Consider the following 15,633-nt stretch of genomic DNA (forward strand, 5'->3'; position numbering starts at 1 on the left):
CTCGAGTTCACGTACGTTTACGGACCAACCTGCACTTCTGCAACGGCAACAGCGACTCGTTTTGGCGGCGCCTGGTAGCGGGGATGCTCAGTGACGCGCTCTGAGCTGTCCATGACAGATCGATGGTATCTGCATACGTACGCGGCCACGCTGTTCGATATATCGTCGAGTGGTTTGAATAGACGATCGGGACAGGGACGAAGACCGTCCGAACAGCGCTCGCGATCGAAGACGAACGCACAGCGGTAGCATTCGTCGAGCATTCGACGCGAATGGCCGAAGCAAAGGTGAACTTCGTCGGGAAATCCCCGTTCTCTGGCGTCGCGTGCTGTGTACAGGGAAACGTTACTGAAACAGGCCGATTCGGTCGCTCTTCGTGATCGAGTAAGTGATCCGGAATCGAAATAACACATGGAAGATTCACTCATGGCTTGCGAACGCAGGACAGCGAAGAACAGGGAAGTCGGAGAGAAAGAAGGCGCGAATGGCGGGCTCAGCTGGAAAGCGCGGCTAAGAAGGACGTTTTCGCGGACTTATTTCGCGGTATTTCCAAGTTTTTTGATACACAGATCTTTTCTCGTAGGTCAAGAAGTGGCAAAGTGTCCATTCCGCGCGAGATCGACATGATTAGGGTAAGTCGATAATCGGCCTTGCAGCTTCGCGAGCGATTCCTGAAAACTCGTGTCGCTCGATTTTTTTTCGTCGAGGTCAAAATGAAAGAGAAAATAACGCTCTATGAGTTAGGCTCGCTCTTAGCCTTGGCCAGAGCTTCGCCAACTTGGCCCAGCCCCTTTTAATTTAATAAAATTACACTTGTAGCAGTACATATTCTCGCGCATGCGCAACGATATTCCGCCCTGCTGTCGGAATTACAGTCCCGCTTTTGTCGAAGGCATATCAGGCAAATCGCTAAAGAAAGATAACGTCGCGAAGCACTCGAAGTCGCAAATGCACGAAGAAGCCAGAAGACGAGAGAAACGGCCAACAGCATCTATTTCGAACCTCTACACGTCGACTCCAATAAGCCGTGTGATGGCAGTAGCTTCAAGTGAAGAAGAGGAGCGTGTGCAGAAACTTTTTGATGTGGCGTACTATTTAGCAAAAGAGGAACTTCCTTTTGCCAAGTTTCCGTCTTTACTTGCTTTGGAAAAACGACAAAGAGTTGCCTTGGGTAATACATACGCAACCGACAAAAAGTGCCGAGAATTTAAAGATGTTATCAGTCAAACGCTCAAAGACGCCGTGCTTAAAGATATGAAGGCATCACCTTATATTTCGCTGCTGATGGATGGTTCGACAGACTGTAGTGTCAAGGGAAAAGAGCCAATTCACATGATGTTTGCTCGGCAAGATGGAACAATCGATTGTCGATTTCTGCGATTAAAAGATGTCGCGGATGCTACAGCTGAAGGAATTTTTGCTACTGTCCAAGACGTTTTTGCTGAAATGGGCATAGATGACTGGAAAACTAAGTTGATTGGATTGTGCGTTGATGGTGCTGCTGTAAACCTGGGACGTCGACGAGGTTTAGTTACCTTACTGCGACAAGAAGTTCCCTGGATAGAAGGCATTCACTGTCTAAACCATCGCCTTGAATTGGCTGCTAAAGACGCTTTTTCAGAAACATACATGACGGAAGTTACGAAAGTGCTAATGGACATGTACTATGTCTACCAAAAGAGTCCTCAGCGGCTAAGACAGTTAAGAGACTTAGGAATTATACTAGAGACTGCAGTAAAAAAGCCGGAGAAGGGCCCACGGAACGAGGTGGCTACAACACAAATGCAACGCTCTTGACAGCTTAATTGCAGGATATGCCGTTATCTGTGCTCACATAGAGTCCCTTTCTTCTGAGAGCTCGCCTGCAACAGAAAGAACTCGTTTCCAAGGCTATTTGAAAAAGTTAAAGAGCTTCAAATTTGTGCTGCATATGCTCTTCTTTCGAGCATTGTTGAAGCCCTTGGCTAAACTATCATGCAATTTACAAGGTAGTTTGATGGACTTGCCTTTAGCAATAGCTATCCTAGATACACTTCATGTTTCCGCCGAGAGGTTGCGCGAAGGAACAATTGAAACAACAGAAATTACAAAATTTCTTTCTGCTGTAGACGTTGACAACGGAAGAGCAGATTATTGTGGCGTCAAGCTGACTGGAGTTCGACGAGACGTTCTTGAGGCGTTTAATAACTCCCGAAACCTTTATATTACGGCTGTCAATAACTGCGTTGCTAATCGGATGAATGACTTAAAGAAAGATTTCTTCAAGGCCGTTCGGTTGCTTGACACGAAATTATGGCCAACGGACAAGGATCAAATCATGGGCTACGGAGACAGCGAAATTTCATCAGCAGTTCGTCATTTCAACCTCGCACTCGAGGCAAAGAATACATCAGTCGAAAACATTATGAGCGAGTGGACAACATTCAAAGTCTTTTGGCTTGACAACTTGCAACATGTGGAAAAGAATAAGATTTGTCCTATTGTGCTGACCGAGTACAGTCACTCCTTTTCCAATCTTGTACACTTCATTCGCATTTTGCTGCTTCTTCCCGTGAGCAACGCTATAGTCGAGCGGGGATTTAGTGCAATGAGACGAATCAAGACCGATTGGCGTTCAAGTCTCGGAAAAGAAAGCCTCGACAACCTCATGCGAATCAGCATCGACGGACCTCCTACAGAAAACTTTGAACCGAAGGAAGCGACACGGTGGTTTTTTACCACCGCTAGACGTTCGGGAACTCAGCCATATGGATCTCGAAAAAGGAAATATGGAGACTCGAATTCGGAGTCAGTTTCACTTTGACTTAGAAACTTAATGACTTATCTATGTCATAACATACTGTTAGTGTACGACTTATGCTTACACATCGTTTAACGTAAGTTAAACAAATTGCGATGCATTTTAAAAGTGCTGCTACGCAAAGATTGTTTTGCGTAGCAGTTCTTGCGATGGAAAATTTTTAGACTAAATCGAGCCCTGTTGCATTCTTAATTAAGTACCTTATGAGACAACGTGTACAATGTTTTTTTCAGTGATGTTGAGACATTTGTTGTGGGGAAGTTTTTTCTGTCAAGATTAAAAACTGTTGCCTAAGAACAACAAAATCAAGTTTCTTTTATACGTATGTGTCAAACGCACATTTTTCAAATGCAGATATAATCCTTTTTTAACTTTGAACGGCTGTGAATTGTATTGACAAATTGTTCGCTTAAACGCAGCGCCCATTTTTCCTAGATTGTGGGATATGTTTGGGTTAGGATATTAGTATGTTTGTGTTTCTATGTCTCTCTTCTTTTACGAAGTACCCGTATCGTCAGCAACAGTCCCACTCCAGCTCATCCCAGTTTCTATTAGTTCAGTTACTTTCACATTGACGAAGGGGACCTTGAAAGAACATTCTGCGGGGTTCTAATAGTATAAAAAATCTGAATTTGAGCTACTCGTCCCCATACATTGCATCGAGCAGGAATTTACCCACTGTAAAATGTCCCTAACAGTCCATGCATGTTCTTCGTTCCTTACTTCTTTGCCTTTGGCATCTTCTACGTGCCGTTCCGCAGCCAAAAGAAAACGGATGCAGGTAACGCAAATGGTCGTTAGAGCAAGCTTTACCTGCGCTATCAACGCATCGGCATAAAGCATCATCGTCTACTTCATCATCAAATTGGTAACACGCCATGAGTGCGTGTCTTTATCTCGTTATCCGGGTTGGGTTAAAAGTGCCCGTATTTTTGTCATATCAGTTCAATCATGGTTCAATTCACTTTGAACAAGTGAATTTGAACAAGTGACAAGTGATTGGTGACAAGTGATTGGTGACAAGTGATTGGTGACAAGTGATTGGTGACAAGTGATTGGTGACAAGTGATTGGTGACAAGTGATTGGTGACAAGTGATTGGTGACAAGTGATTGGTGACAAGTGATTCGTGACACGTGATTCGTGACAAGTGATTCGTGACAAGTGATTCGTGACAAGTGATTCGTGACAAGTGATTCGTGACAAGTGATTCGTGACAAGTGATTGGTGACAAGTGATTCTTGACACGTGATTCGTGACAAGTGCCTAGTGACAAGTGACATTGGTCGGCCACGCCCATCTTCTAGAATGTTCTCTTCTTAGCGCGCTAGTCTTGTTTTTCCTTCGCACTTCCTTCATCTCTCGCTCTGCTATATTCTCGTTTTTCGACCTTTTACGATGTCTTCACGCCGAAAGTTGCGCCTAGACGACGAGAGCAGTTCCTACGATAACGATGTCATCCTCGCAGACGTTTCCCTTCCTCTGCAGGACGGTAAAACACCGCAATGCCATTTCATCACTGATCATCTGCGAAACTGGAGAAGCTTAAAGGGGCACTGTAACGGTTGTTAAACATATACTACTATTAAAGTTCTTACGTTTGCTAATCGTTTTGCGCCCGTTTTGCTGGCATTGTGTGCTTCGGCTACGAGAACGAAGCGTTTTAACTCTGTAATGACGGGCATTCTGTGACGTAACTGGTCCACGCAGCTACCCGGATACAAAAAATGAACCGGTGTTTACGTCAAAGGCGTCACCTGCCGAGAAAGTTTGAAAGAAAAAAGTGTAGATCGTAAGGACTGAAACCGTTCGGTAATGACTTGAATTCGCTAACTACAAGCGGAAACGAGATAAAGCCGGAAACGCGCTTTTGTTCGTCATGCATTTCATGCTGTCTTCCGTGCCTTTCCGTCCGTATGTCTGTAAACCTGTAATTGCACAACGTGGGCGAACCTTTGCACATGATAAATTAAGTGGGACAATGAGCGGAAAAGCACGGAAGACAGCTTCGAATACATGACGCACAAAAGCGCGTTTCCGGCTTTATCTCCTTTCCGCTTCTAGTTAGCGAATGCAAGTCAGTACAGAACGTTTTCAGTCCTTACGATCTACACTTTTTTCCTTCAAACTTTCTTGGCAGGTGACGCCTTCGACATAAACTACGGATCATTTTTTGTATCCGGGTAGCTGCGTGGACCAGTTACGTCACAGAACGCCCGTTATTACAGAGTTAAAACGCTTCGTTCTCGTAGCCAAAGCACACAATGCCAGCAAAACCGGCGCGAAACGATTAGAAAACATAAGAACTTTAATAGTAGTATAGGTTTAAAAACCGTTACAGTGCCCCTTTAAAAAGAAGTATGACGCTGTCGCTCGTTCAAAACGTCGCGGGCACGACGAAGCTAAAAAGAAATCGGGGAAAAAAGAAAAGCTCGTCTGCCCGACGCTGAACGGGTAAGACGCATTGCACGAGATGACACGTTTCCTCTCAAACTATTATTTTTTTGGGGTAAGATTGTCGAAGTGAATATTCTTCCTCGGTGTCTGTCCACCAATTCGAGGCACAACACAGTGTTGAAGCCATTCCGAAGTGACACACAACCTGCCGATATCAACATTCCATTAGCTCACCTACCCCTGACGGCAACTATTGCGGATCTGCAGCGTTTCGCATTTGCAAAATTTTACAAGGACAAAACGAAGTTCACAGGAAAGGCCAACAGTGAGAGAGTCTTTTGACCCTACTGATAGTGCATACCGTTATCTCCATTGGGCAGATATCGTGCTGTACAAACCAGTTGGACGAACTCAGCGTCTGCTTGCGGAAACCATCATCGATCCGGAGACGAAAAAAGAGCACGAATTCAGTCTCGCTTTATATCAAAAGTCCTTGGGCAAAAAGCTGCCTGTTATATATGCCGTACTTCCTTCAGACTGTAAGGCTACTTTTCTTTTCAAATGCTGTTCCTCTGTTGAATAATTTCCTTCGTTCCTTATCACAGTTCATATTGTCACCCCGTCAACGCGGAGTTCGCTGGCGGACGACGACGAAGGCCTGCCTCTTGTCAATGTCGTGTCCGAAAAAAGTCGCTCATCGCGTAATTCTCGCCAAACGACAATATATTGATGCAAGTAATATGTCATATGTATGCAGGCGCTGATAGTCTCATGTCCATTTCTTCACGCTCGATGACGTCGAAGACTTTGCCTTATGTTCAACATGCAGGTGCTGGCGAGTCCGGAGGTGAGATGCACGACAAATGTCTTTTTCACAGCTTTTCAGTTGCGTTTATCACCATTTTGCAATAGGAAGCAAGGCATCGTCAGCTTCTGTCACCAGTCACGTTTCATTGGGCTCTGGCACAGGTGAGAAAAGGCGTCGTTTTGTAGTTTCGACTGGAACTGGTAAAACACAGAGTGGAAGATTCGTCGAGAATCCATCGAAGTGGGAGAAATGATTGGTGAAGGCCGCTTTGGCAAAGTGAACAAGGGAGTGTACAACTGCTCCCCTGTCGCCGTACAAACAATGCACATCGGGTCTGTCATGTCTTTCGACCCCGAAAAAGAAGTGGCTATGGTTGCGTAAGTGCTGATCTACGTGCCTTTAATATGCTAAAGAGACATGTAAAGGAGACTAAACCACACCAACATTGTAAGATTCTTTGGTTTCGCCAAAGAGAGCGACACCATCTTCCTCGTTACGAAGTTGGTGGACGGTTACGATCTAAGTACCATTTTGTTTCGACCGATATCAGGTGTAAGAACTAACGCGACTTTTCGATAGTGTCACGATTTACTGAATGATGATTTTAGGTTACCCTTGGTGTTGCCGACAAAAATTTTATAGCTTTTGAAGCAGCTGTGGGTCTGGCGTATCTCCACAAACAACGCATTGTCCACTTCGACATCAAACCTTTCAATTTCTTGGTAAAGTGACAAACCAGCACAGAAAAGAAGTTTCTGCACGGTTTTCTGAGCAGATAGAATGGCCAAGCATCAAAGTCCGGATATGCGATCTCGGCGTCGCGGGCCTGCGCAAGAAAGGCCGCGTTACTGTTACAAGTGTTGGTAGGCGAGGGACGACTCTCTACGTGGCTCCGGAAATGTTTCAACGATGCGACAAAACGGTTTTCGTCGATGTGTGGTCCTATGCGTGCGTTCTCGTGGAGGTCATAACAGAAATGCTGGTTTGGGGAGACTTTGACGAGTCGGAAATACTGTGTTGCCTCTGTCGCAACCCAGTGCGCACACCAGACGTTGAAGATTTGCCTCATCGTGCGAAAGACCTGTGCACCGGTTGTTTCGCTCTGTGCCCTTCGAAGAAGCCGTCAATGGAAGTTATCGTGGAACAGCTTTTGGCTGTTCCTCTTATTGAACTTTAAGCGTAACTGTTTTCGCTGCTATTTGCAGCTACGCGTGAGACGAATTTCGAGTAATTGTTCACTGAAACTTTAAGAGTTTATTGCCGCGTTACGGAACTGATAGTAAGTATTTTTTTGCGTTTGGTTGACGATTTCGCGTCATTGCATTGCAACAGTTATAAATTTAGTTTATTAAATCTTGAATGAATGCTGCAAATTCTGCAGCAAGCACGACGCATTGTCGCGAGCGCAGCATGACTAAATCCTCAAGCACTAAATCATATTGCGCCAAAAAAACCCTTGCAAAGTGCTTCAAAATGTGGGGAACGTTCAGCCGCTTCGATATTCCACGTGTCTTTGCCTTACCATAGGCAATGACGTCATCGCGCACAGACTTCCGGCAATCGCGCATTCCTAGTTAGCGCGTTAGTTCCACATCTTTTAACTACGTACATATATACCATATCGCCTAGGAACAAAGAAGAAGTCATCGGGGGACGCGCCAGATATCGTTCGTAAATTCATTTGACGGCGAATGGTATGACCATTCCACCATTGACAAAAATCTTGCAGCTTGGACTGTAAATGATCCCACAGAATAAGCCGCACACAGTCTCTTTCATTGAATCGTTAGTTAATTAGGCCGTAATTTTTTTGACAACACCCACCTTTGCAAACAATCTGAGTAATCGACGAGTCCTCTGTCGGATAAAGTCTGTGACGAAAGTTCTACGGTCAAGTTCATTTTATTGAACTGAATTCTATGGACCTGCAGTTGATCACTCCAATACAAGTAAAAGTTCTGGAGAGTTGTGACCAAAAAGATTCAATCCGTTGATTGAATGCCGATTTTCCAAACTGGTGGCTGCGACCACCTGCGAGACCGTCATTGCCCTCATCTCTTACCATCATCTGCATCTTGGATAGAAGCGTATTTTCTGTGCCGTAATCAGAGCGAACGACAGCAGGACAGCCTTCATACAAGAAAATAGTAAATCTTGACAGACACCATTATGTAATTACATCTGTTAAGGAAAACGCAGTCGAGAAACAAGTCAGCAATATGTAGAGGATTGTTGTTGCTGCCGACCAATCGAAGCCACATTAGCCGACGAGAAAAGCTGAACGAAATAGAAATAATTGCCTTTAATTATTAGTAGTAGTTCTGCACTTACCCGTCAATTCCTCCGTGAATGGGAAAGCCAAATCGCTTTAACTTGTCGTAGCCGTCCACATGCCAAGTAAAGTTTGGCCCCTGACAAGAAATTGTGATGCATATAAGGAAAGGAACCTTTTCGGCATTGAATTTTTACAGGAGAAGAATATTGTCGACGAATGAAGCGATGCCTTTTTCGCATCGCCACGTCATCGGGATTTTCAATAGAAATTATTTTGCGAACAATCTCTCTAAATTACGTACACCCAGCAAAACAAATTATATGCATTAAAATATTTAAAAGCGACCGACCTTGGAATGTGCCTAACGCATTTTCTTTGAACGCTTTTCCACACGTGCCTGTAACCAGAGTAGGCATTTTGATCATTTATTTCGCGCTAAATGCAGAGCTGATGAGTGACAGAAGGCCACGATGCTGTTTTGTCAATGGAACTAGTGAAAGCGTAATGTTACCCGAACTAAACGAAGAATGAGAAGAAAATCAGCCCGATGTCTTTGCCGGCGTTGCAGTCGCAAACGGCGAAGACAACGCTTCAGTGTCGAAAGGCTGTGGGAGAAAATACTATTTTAACACTGACTGAACTCTGCCAAAAACGGGGAAAGAACTGCCTTAAGAGAATTCCATGACAATACTTCAAATAGCTTTGTACCACCGAACACTTCTTTCCAAGGTGGAAATACGCAGCAATGAGCCGTGTTACTCTCAAAGTTAACTGCGAGAACAAAGATGTGAACGCTAGAAAGAGAGAAGCAGCCAGGAAAACCTTCATGCTGAAAGGCAAACATAGTCCTAAAGCGCGCTAAAAGAAGCATTCTAGAAAGTTCCTTCCGGGAGAAAAGCACTTGCTCAAAGTCACGAATCACTTGTCACCAATCACTTGTAACGAATCACTTGTCACGAATCACTTGTCACCAATCACTTGTTTCATAAAATGACCCTACCGGGCCACCATAGAGGACCCTACCAAAGCAATCGTAACAACAATCAATGAAGCCATTGAACACTTCTACAAGAACGGACCGCTAGACTTCTATACACGAGAATATCTCCAACAGGACCCAACCAAAACACGCACCCCCAACTTCTATATTTCCTAAAAAAGCTCCATAAAAATCCACATAAAGTCCGCCCTATCTGCAGCGGTTCTGGAGGACCCACTGAACTAATCTCAGCACTGGTAGACTCCTACCTCTCACCTATAACTAAAAAACAACCTAGCTACATCAGGGATAGTTCTCATCTAATTAAAATTATTGAGACCCTCCCACTCCCACCAAACGTCATACTTGTTTCACTTGATGTCACTGCCCTTTATCCGTCTATCCCCCAAGCGGAAGCCATTGAAATCTGTGCCACCTTCGTACAGAGGGAACACAACAATCCAAACATAGCCAACATGATTCGTATTTTCCTACACCATATCCTAAAAAACAACACATTCGTATTCAATAATGCCCCATACTTACAATTAAGAGGAACAGCGATGGGTAAGCGCACAGCACCCTCGCTGGCAAATCTTTTCATGGCAGACCTAGAGCAACGATTTCTCACCACTCAAACTCTGAAACAACTACACTATTTTCGATTTATAGACGACATCCTAATCTTCTGGACTCACTCGCCAGAAAACTTAGACACCTTTATCCAAGAATTCGTTCCATCCAAGAATTAAATTCACACATGAACGGAGTGAAGAAAAAGCAACATTCCTTGACATTAATATTTTTAAAGGGCCCGCTTCGCCGAAAGCGTTATCCTAGACATCAAAACCCACATTAAACCAACGAACAAATTCCAATATTTATACTACACCTGATCGCATCCAAAGGCAATGAAAACTAGTGTCCTAAAAGGTGAAATGCATCGATTCCTACGCGCCACATCCAACAAAGAAACCTTCCTACAAACAAAGAAAACCCTCAAACAGAAATTCCAAAACAGAGGCTACCCCTCACCGCTAATCGAGGAAATACACCAAACGTTCCCCTTTGAAAAGCGCACGGAATTAGTCAATAAAATACCACACCCTGAAAACCCAACCATACCTGACAACACAAAAGAGACACCATTGACACTAGTAATCCCATACGACCCCTGGTTCCCAACTCTAAAGAAATCAATACACAACCTATGGAATGTAATAGAAAACGACGAACCACTAAATGAAATATTCCCAAATCGCCCAAAAATAGCTTTTAAAAGATCCAAAAACCTACGTGACACTCTAGTCCGTGCTAAACTACCTACAACTACCACAACCAAAACAAAGGAAACGGTCCCCACAGAAGCACCCCCCCCCCCCCCCCCCCCCCCCCCTTACCGTGGCCCAATCATCCGTTACTCCATGTAACAAAATTAATTGCAAATGCTGTAAAAGTATACGGCGCCGCACAACTGTCACAAGTCTATCAACCAACGAAACCTTCCCAGTGGACGGGGAATACACCTGCACTTCCCGTCTACTAATCTATTTACTAGAATGCCCGATCTGCGGAAAACAGTACATTGGGCAAACCACAAAAACGTTGGCAAAGAGACTACGCAGACACCGTTTACAATTCCACCAGAAAAAAACATTACACCTCTACGAGCACATCCATGAACACGGATGGACCTCATTTGACCCAAAAACAATCCAACCAATCGATTTTATACTAAACACATCATACGACCTTAGCTATTTAGAACAATGGATTAAATGCATGGGCACGCGAGCCCCGAAAGGATTGAATGCCAAAAATGAACGAATTCTCGGCAAATGCTAATAATTTCCGTGAAGTATATTTGAAAATAAATACTACACGAAAAGTTGCCTATGCTACTGCCCTCCTCCTCCTCGTCCTCCTCGTCTAAAATCACCACACTCATCATCGTCCACGACAATCTAAATGGCCATCCCCTCTAAATTTAACAAAGTAAGCTACCCCACTACATTCAAGACGTGGGACATCACAATACCACAACCAATTCATCCACCCCTCCTCCAATCCTCCCCCCTAAACCCCGTAACCAGAAAAACTCTTTAACCCCCACCACCCTAATCATACGCCTCACCCCTCACCCTAACACTAACCGTCACCCTAACACTAACCCTCACCCTAATCCCACCCCCCTAATCCTACCCCTAATCAATACGTAGGACAAACGACCAAAAAAACACTACAAGAGAGAATCACAAGACATAGGAACGACGCAAAATATAAAAATTACCTAATCTACCAACATGTAAAATTGCACAAACTCAATTTTGAAACAAACTTCAAAGTCACCCCAATCCAACAAGTAGTAAAAGCCGATCTAATACAAACAGAAGCCAAATGGATAAAAACGCTAAACACACTGTACCCCAAAGGATTGAATTCAAAATTTGAAAAACATTCAGACGGAAACGAAACCCAACAAGAACTAAACACATCAACAAACAATATCATGGGCAACAAAAGCCTACAGCAAAATCACCAATAATAATAATAACACAAATAAAGACACACGCATAAAATGACAAAAACACAAAATGGTAAATAATCACTAACCACCGCAAAACAAACTGCCTCTTCCACACCAAACATACCAGAATAAAATTCAAAATCCCCCACAATCACGCACAACTACAACAGACGACACAATGCAAATGATAAATACAAGTAAACGCACTAATTACCACAAAAACAAACTACAACCCGACGCCAAACTCACCGGAATAAAATTCAAAAAAATCTCCCACAAACAATCACGCACAACCACAACGGACGACACACACATCCTACACCTAAGAAGAAAAACAAAAGCAAAGCAAAACGACAGGAAAAAGAACACAACAAACTTATCTGATCATACGAAACACTGGGAATGAAATAAGAAAGACGAAAAGACCATATAAAGCACCTAGGAACAACGAAGATCCCTAACCCTTTCGCTGTCAAATTAATTCATTTCCGGTTACAGGAAATGCGCATGTCACGCGCGACATTCAAAATTGCGAGCCAGCGAGACCTAATAGCACCTAGCAACCTTTGTCAATCTAATTCGTAAGAGTTTAAAGAAGAATGCTATAGAAGATTTTGTTGTCATAGCAACGAAATAAAAGACTTAGGCTTCCTTATAAGTAAGAAATTCTAAGTAGGGCTCACCGTATATTCGCAGGTCTTCGAAACTGTCTCTTTCTTGTTCAATCGCTGCATTCCGGTAACTTTCTCGCGTATCATAAATTATTTTCTTAGTCAGGCGAACCGGAAGTCAACTCAAATCAACATTAAGGGGCCGAAAACGCAAAGAATTATTCGCAAACGCAACCATTTGCAAACGCAACAAAATAAACAGCACGTTCGTCGTCGTTCACAGCTTACTCGACGTGTGATATTCGTGGAAACAATTTCGATCTGACGCGATGCAAAGATGCACGTCGCGAGCTGTGCACCGAGTGTACACTTCGTGAAGGAAATTGGGGAGGGGTGTCACTTTTCGGGCTTTCGCTTTTCAGGCTTTCTCGCTGCAGCAGACGCATTGAAGACGCTTCCCCTCGGAAATTGGAAGATGAGAAAGTGAAGTGTCAAGCCTTATGTCCGGACGCTGCCTTTTTCTGCCTTTTTGTTTCTTCCCCGAAAACTTTCCTACGAGTGCAACGCCAAGTTCCAAACGAAAAGAACGAAAATCCCTTTTAGCTCCTTCTCTTTCTGGATCGAGCCGTTTCTCCACAATGAAAGCATTCAATACCGCTGCTTCGAGCAAATAAAATGCAATCCGTCGCCAGGGTTTTCTGCTTTTCCTTCCAATGTCGTAGAGAGCCGTTATTTGGTCGCCCCTGTCAACGCCCCTCATGTTGGCATTATAAGGCTCCAGAAGAGGAGGACACTCAACGTTGACAGAATTCCGACCATCTTGCCGTTTCGTTGTAGGAATAGTTCCGTCGTCGAGCCTAGGCACATGGGCAGTCGACAAAAAAATACAAAACTTCTGTCGAACCAAACGCATGCCATCATGCGTCGTCGGCAAAGATACCGGTAAAAGCCTCTGCGCACATCTTTCTTTTTCGGCAACGCTCGAAGTTGCTTTGGAAATTCTTTCCGGTGAGGTCGAACAGTCCCACAGCAGTAGATTTTTGTCCCACAGAAGATCGAACAGCGTCGGCGACGAATAGTAAATATCCGTATACAAAACGTGTCTCTTTCCATCCATGCCCTCCGTCAAATCCAGGACAATCTGAGTTGACAATCCGTGTTCCCCTGGGTTTGCTTTCTTTCCGGTGTAGATGTCAAATTTGTATACGTAGCCCGTAGACGATTTCGCCAAAATAAACACCTGTAAAAATGCGTAGAAAAGTTATTCTAAATCTTTCTTGTCTTACCTTGATTCCCCATTTAGTTGGCTTGTCCTTCATGTCCTGTTTGTAACCAAGACGTCCTTTGTACGGAATCATTGCCTCGTCAATGGTTATTTCTCGTCGTAAGCCATACTCCGTTTTGAGTGATGCTTGGAGAAGGTCGATCAATGGCCGCACTTTCTGCAATTTGTCATACGCAGGATCGTTTCATGACAATTCATTCGCTGGATCAACCACGTGAAAAAATCGTAAAATTTGCCAAAACCTATGCAAATACGTCACTAATAATACGTTTGCAAATACACAAGTACCTTGTCATATTCATAACATCAGACAAACAGCATTTCAAAAGTGGTATGGCCGTCTGCCAATAATCTTCGATCCGTGGAAATCTCATGTAACCCATCAGGATCAAGAGACCAAAGAATGTCTTCATCTCCTACACGAAGTTGGCAATAAATAATTTTACTTGATGATTTCGTTTACCTCGACGGAAACTGGAGTCCAAGGTCGTTGACCACGTTGTCCGGCATTTTTGGCCACAGCATTCAAATTCGTGTTGATGACAAGCATTTGCCATACATTTTCCGTGAAGAAGAGATTGAAACATCTACATAAATTTGTAAATAATTATCTTTGCAGCATAAAATATTTGTTGTACGTAATGGCATCGATTTCTCCGGCAAAAACTCGTGTAGAACCAGATCGAGACGAATAATCGACTCGGTCCACGCCCTCCCAATCCTCTGTCCACTCGTCTGAATCTTCTTCAAGATTTTCGCGTCTTCTGCCGATCGTTCGTCTTCCACGGCCTCCTCTACCTCTTCCTCGAGCCCTCGTGGGTGCTCTCGGCCTGGAAATAGGTTCGTCGTCGTCGCTATCCGATCCCGAGACGCTTCGATCTGAACCGGAAGTTTCTTCGAGATGGCGGAAGTAATACGCCCATTTTTTTACCTTCCGAAACGACGATGCTCTCTTCGGAAGACGACTCGCGGTCTTCGTCCGTCTCGTTTTCGACGTCTTCGTCAACGCTTTCGTCGCCTAAAAAAATTATTTGAAGGAAAAGAATTCCGGGGGCCCCAAACCAAAAACGGTCGATCGATGAAGCCGTTTCTTACTTTCCAAAGGCTCGACGACTGGTTCTTCGTAGACTTCGCTGTCATCGGAACTATCTTCGTATAAAGCGCAAGCGAGAAAAGAGCCGGCGTTAGCAGCCGAAGCACGACGCAAGTGTTCGCGAGCAGCCATTTTGGTTACGCCCTTGGAGTCCTTGGTAACCGAAACAACACGACACGTCACTACACGTAAGTCGAAGCCTTTATTGTTACTTTACTATAGTACGCTAAGCTTCTACAGCTAAAAGCAGTCCTTCTGGCTATGTTACGCACCTAAAGAGATGACGTCACCCGCACCCAATATTGGGGGCAGGACAGCGTAAGGTTAATTAATCAAATTACCTCGTTTTACCGCACTTTGTCCAATAGTGCAAGCTCTGCTTTTCAAACGGCAGAGCTTGCACTTACTCGAGAAACTACTCAGAACAAGTATCCTGAATAAGATTTAAGTTCTTTTCTTTTATTTGAGAAAATGAACAACTAAAAGAAAAAGCGATATTCACAGCACTCGAGACTCTTTGGAATTTTTTTCGATTTGGCAAGGTCATTGATAGCTACGTTTTCAAGGTATGATAAATGGAACGATTAGTCTAAAGGTGAAGAAAGCTATATACGGTACTGCATTTTTTCGATGGCTTTTGAATGTAGCTCACATTCTCGACGTCTAAGAAAGAGAAGAATTTTATGTAAGAGAGAGAAACGAGAAGGTCAGGAGCGGAGAAGAGTGGACGGAAACTGATGGACCAATTGATGGACCTACACTTTTTGAAAGAGAAATGGATTAGAAGATTTTTAAGTCACCTTTGGATCGTCTGATAAGTGCAGCATGTATGTCGTGTGTCTCAGTGGCTTTGGCGTCC

At 43.9% G+C, this 15,633-nt stretch overlaps 3 protein-coding genes and 4 long non-coding RNA genes across 7 annotated transcripts; 4 read left to right on the forward strand and 3 right to left on the reverse strand.

The window, feature by feature from the left end:
• The first annotated feature begins 837 nt into the window (after window positions 1-837).
• On the forward strand, window positions 838-2,803 carry LOC136189050 (zinc finger protein 862-like). Its single transcript, XM_065976890.1, has 2 exons — window positions 838-1,734; window positions 1,958-2,803. Exons 1-2 carry the CDS (start codon window positions 838-840, stop codon window positions 2,801-2,803), a joined length of 1,743 nt encoding a protein of 580 aa, XP_065832962.1.
• Window positions 2,804-5,474: 2,671 nt separating this feature from the next.
• On the forward strand, window positions 5,475-5,875 carry LOC136188972 (uncharacterized). Its single transcript, XR_010670341.1, has 3 exons — window positions 5,475-5,521; window positions 5,577-5,735; window positions 5,802-5,875. It is a non-coding gene; the product is annotated as an uncharacterized lncRNA (long non-coding RNA).
• A 101-nt stretch (window positions 5,876-5,976) lies between these two features.
• On the forward strand, window positions 5,977-6,283 carry LOC136188971 (uncharacterized). Its single transcript, XR_010670340.1, has 3 exons — window positions 5,977-6,043; window positions 6,109-6,165; window positions 6,216-6,283. It is a non-coding gene; the product is annotated as an uncharacterized lncRNA (long non-coding RNA).
• A 42-nt stretch (window positions 6,284-6,325) lies between these two features.
• On the forward strand, window positions 6,326-7,181 carry LOC136189051 (dual specificity protein kinase shkA-like). Its single transcript, XM_065976891.1, has 4 exons — window positions 6,326-6,381; window positions 6,430-6,556; window positions 6,613-6,726; window positions 6,780-7,181. The coding sequence occupies exons 1-4, from the start codon at window positions 6,326-6,328 to the stop codon at window positions 7,179-7,181; spliced, it is 699 nt and encodes a 232-aa protein (XP_065832963.1).
• A 157-nt stretch (window positions 7,182-7,338) lies between these two features.
• On the reverse strand, window positions 7,339-7,953 carry LOC136188832 (uncharacterized). The gene is made up of 3 exons (XR_010670309.1): window positions 7,930-7,953; window positions 7,622-7,875; window positions 7,339-7,574 (listed from the first exon to the last, which is right to left on the reverse strand). It is a non-coding gene; the product is annotated as an uncharacterized lncRNA (long non-coding RNA).
• Window positions 7,954-7,959: 6 nt separating this feature from the next.
• On the reverse strand, window positions 7,960-8,515 carry LOC136188833 (uncharacterized). Its single transcript, XR_010670310.1, has 4 exons — window positions 8,474-8,515; window positions 8,336-8,415; window positions 8,184-8,281; window positions 7,960-8,134 (listed from the first exon to the last, which is right to left on the reverse strand). It is a non-coding gene; the product is annotated as an uncharacterized lncRNA (long non-coding RNA).
• A 4,299-nt stretch (window positions 8,516-12,814) lies between these two features.
• Window positions 12,815-13,754, reverse strand: LOC136189052 (piggyBac transposable element-derived protein 4-like). The gene is made up of 3 exons (XM_065976892.1): window positions 13,683-13,754; window positions 13,425-13,636; window positions 12,815-13,253 (listed from the first exon to the last, which is right to left on the reverse strand). Exons 1-3 carry the CDS (start codon window positions 13,752-13,754, stop codon window positions 12,815-12,817), a joined length of 723 nt encoding a protein of 240 aa, XP_065832964.1.
• Between the last annotated feature and the right edge of the window lie 1,879 nt (window positions 13,755-15,633).

This window comes from Oscarella lobularis, chromosome 7, assembly GCF_947507565.1.
Source record: "Oscarella lobularis chromosome 7, ooOscLobu1.1, whole genome shotgun sequence".
Classification (NCBI taxonomy): domain Eukaryota; kingdom Metazoa; phylum Porifera; class Homoscleromorpha; order Homosclerophorida; family Oscarellidae; genus Oscarella; species Oscarella lobularis.

Coding starts and splice junctions, on each gene's coding strand:
- LOC136189052 (XM_065976892.1), bottom strand. CDS start 13,754: ATGATTCCGTACAAAGGACGTCTTGGTTACAAACAGGACATGAAGGAC. Junction 13,637..13,682: donor CAACTAAATGGGGAATCAAG/GTAAGACAAGAA, acceptor GCATTTTTACAG/GTGTTTATTTTGGCGAAATC. Junction 13,254..13,424: donor TGGGACAAAAATCTACTGCT/GTGGGACTGTTC, acceptor CCATGTGCCTAG/GCTCGACGACGGAACTATTC.
- LOC136189051 (XM_065976891.1), top strand. CDS start 6,326: ATGCACATCGGGTCTGTCATGTCTTTCGACCCCGAAAAAGAAGTGGCT. Junction 6,382..6,429: donor AAAGAAGTGGCTATGGTTGC/GTAAGTGCTGAT, acceptor AGACATGTAAAG/GAGACTAAACCACACCAACA. Junction 6,727..6,779: donor TCAAACCTTTCAATTTCTTG/GTAAAGTGACAA, acceptor TTTTCTGAGCAG/ATAGAATGGCCAAGCATCAA.
- LOC136189050 (XM_065976890.1), top strand. CDS start 838: ATGCGCAACGATATTCCGCCCTGCTGTCGGAATTACAGTCCCGCTTTT. Junction 1,735..1,957: donor GAATTATACTAGAGACTGCA/GTAAAAAAGCCG, acceptor GCATTGTTGAAG/CCCTTGGCTAAACTATCATG.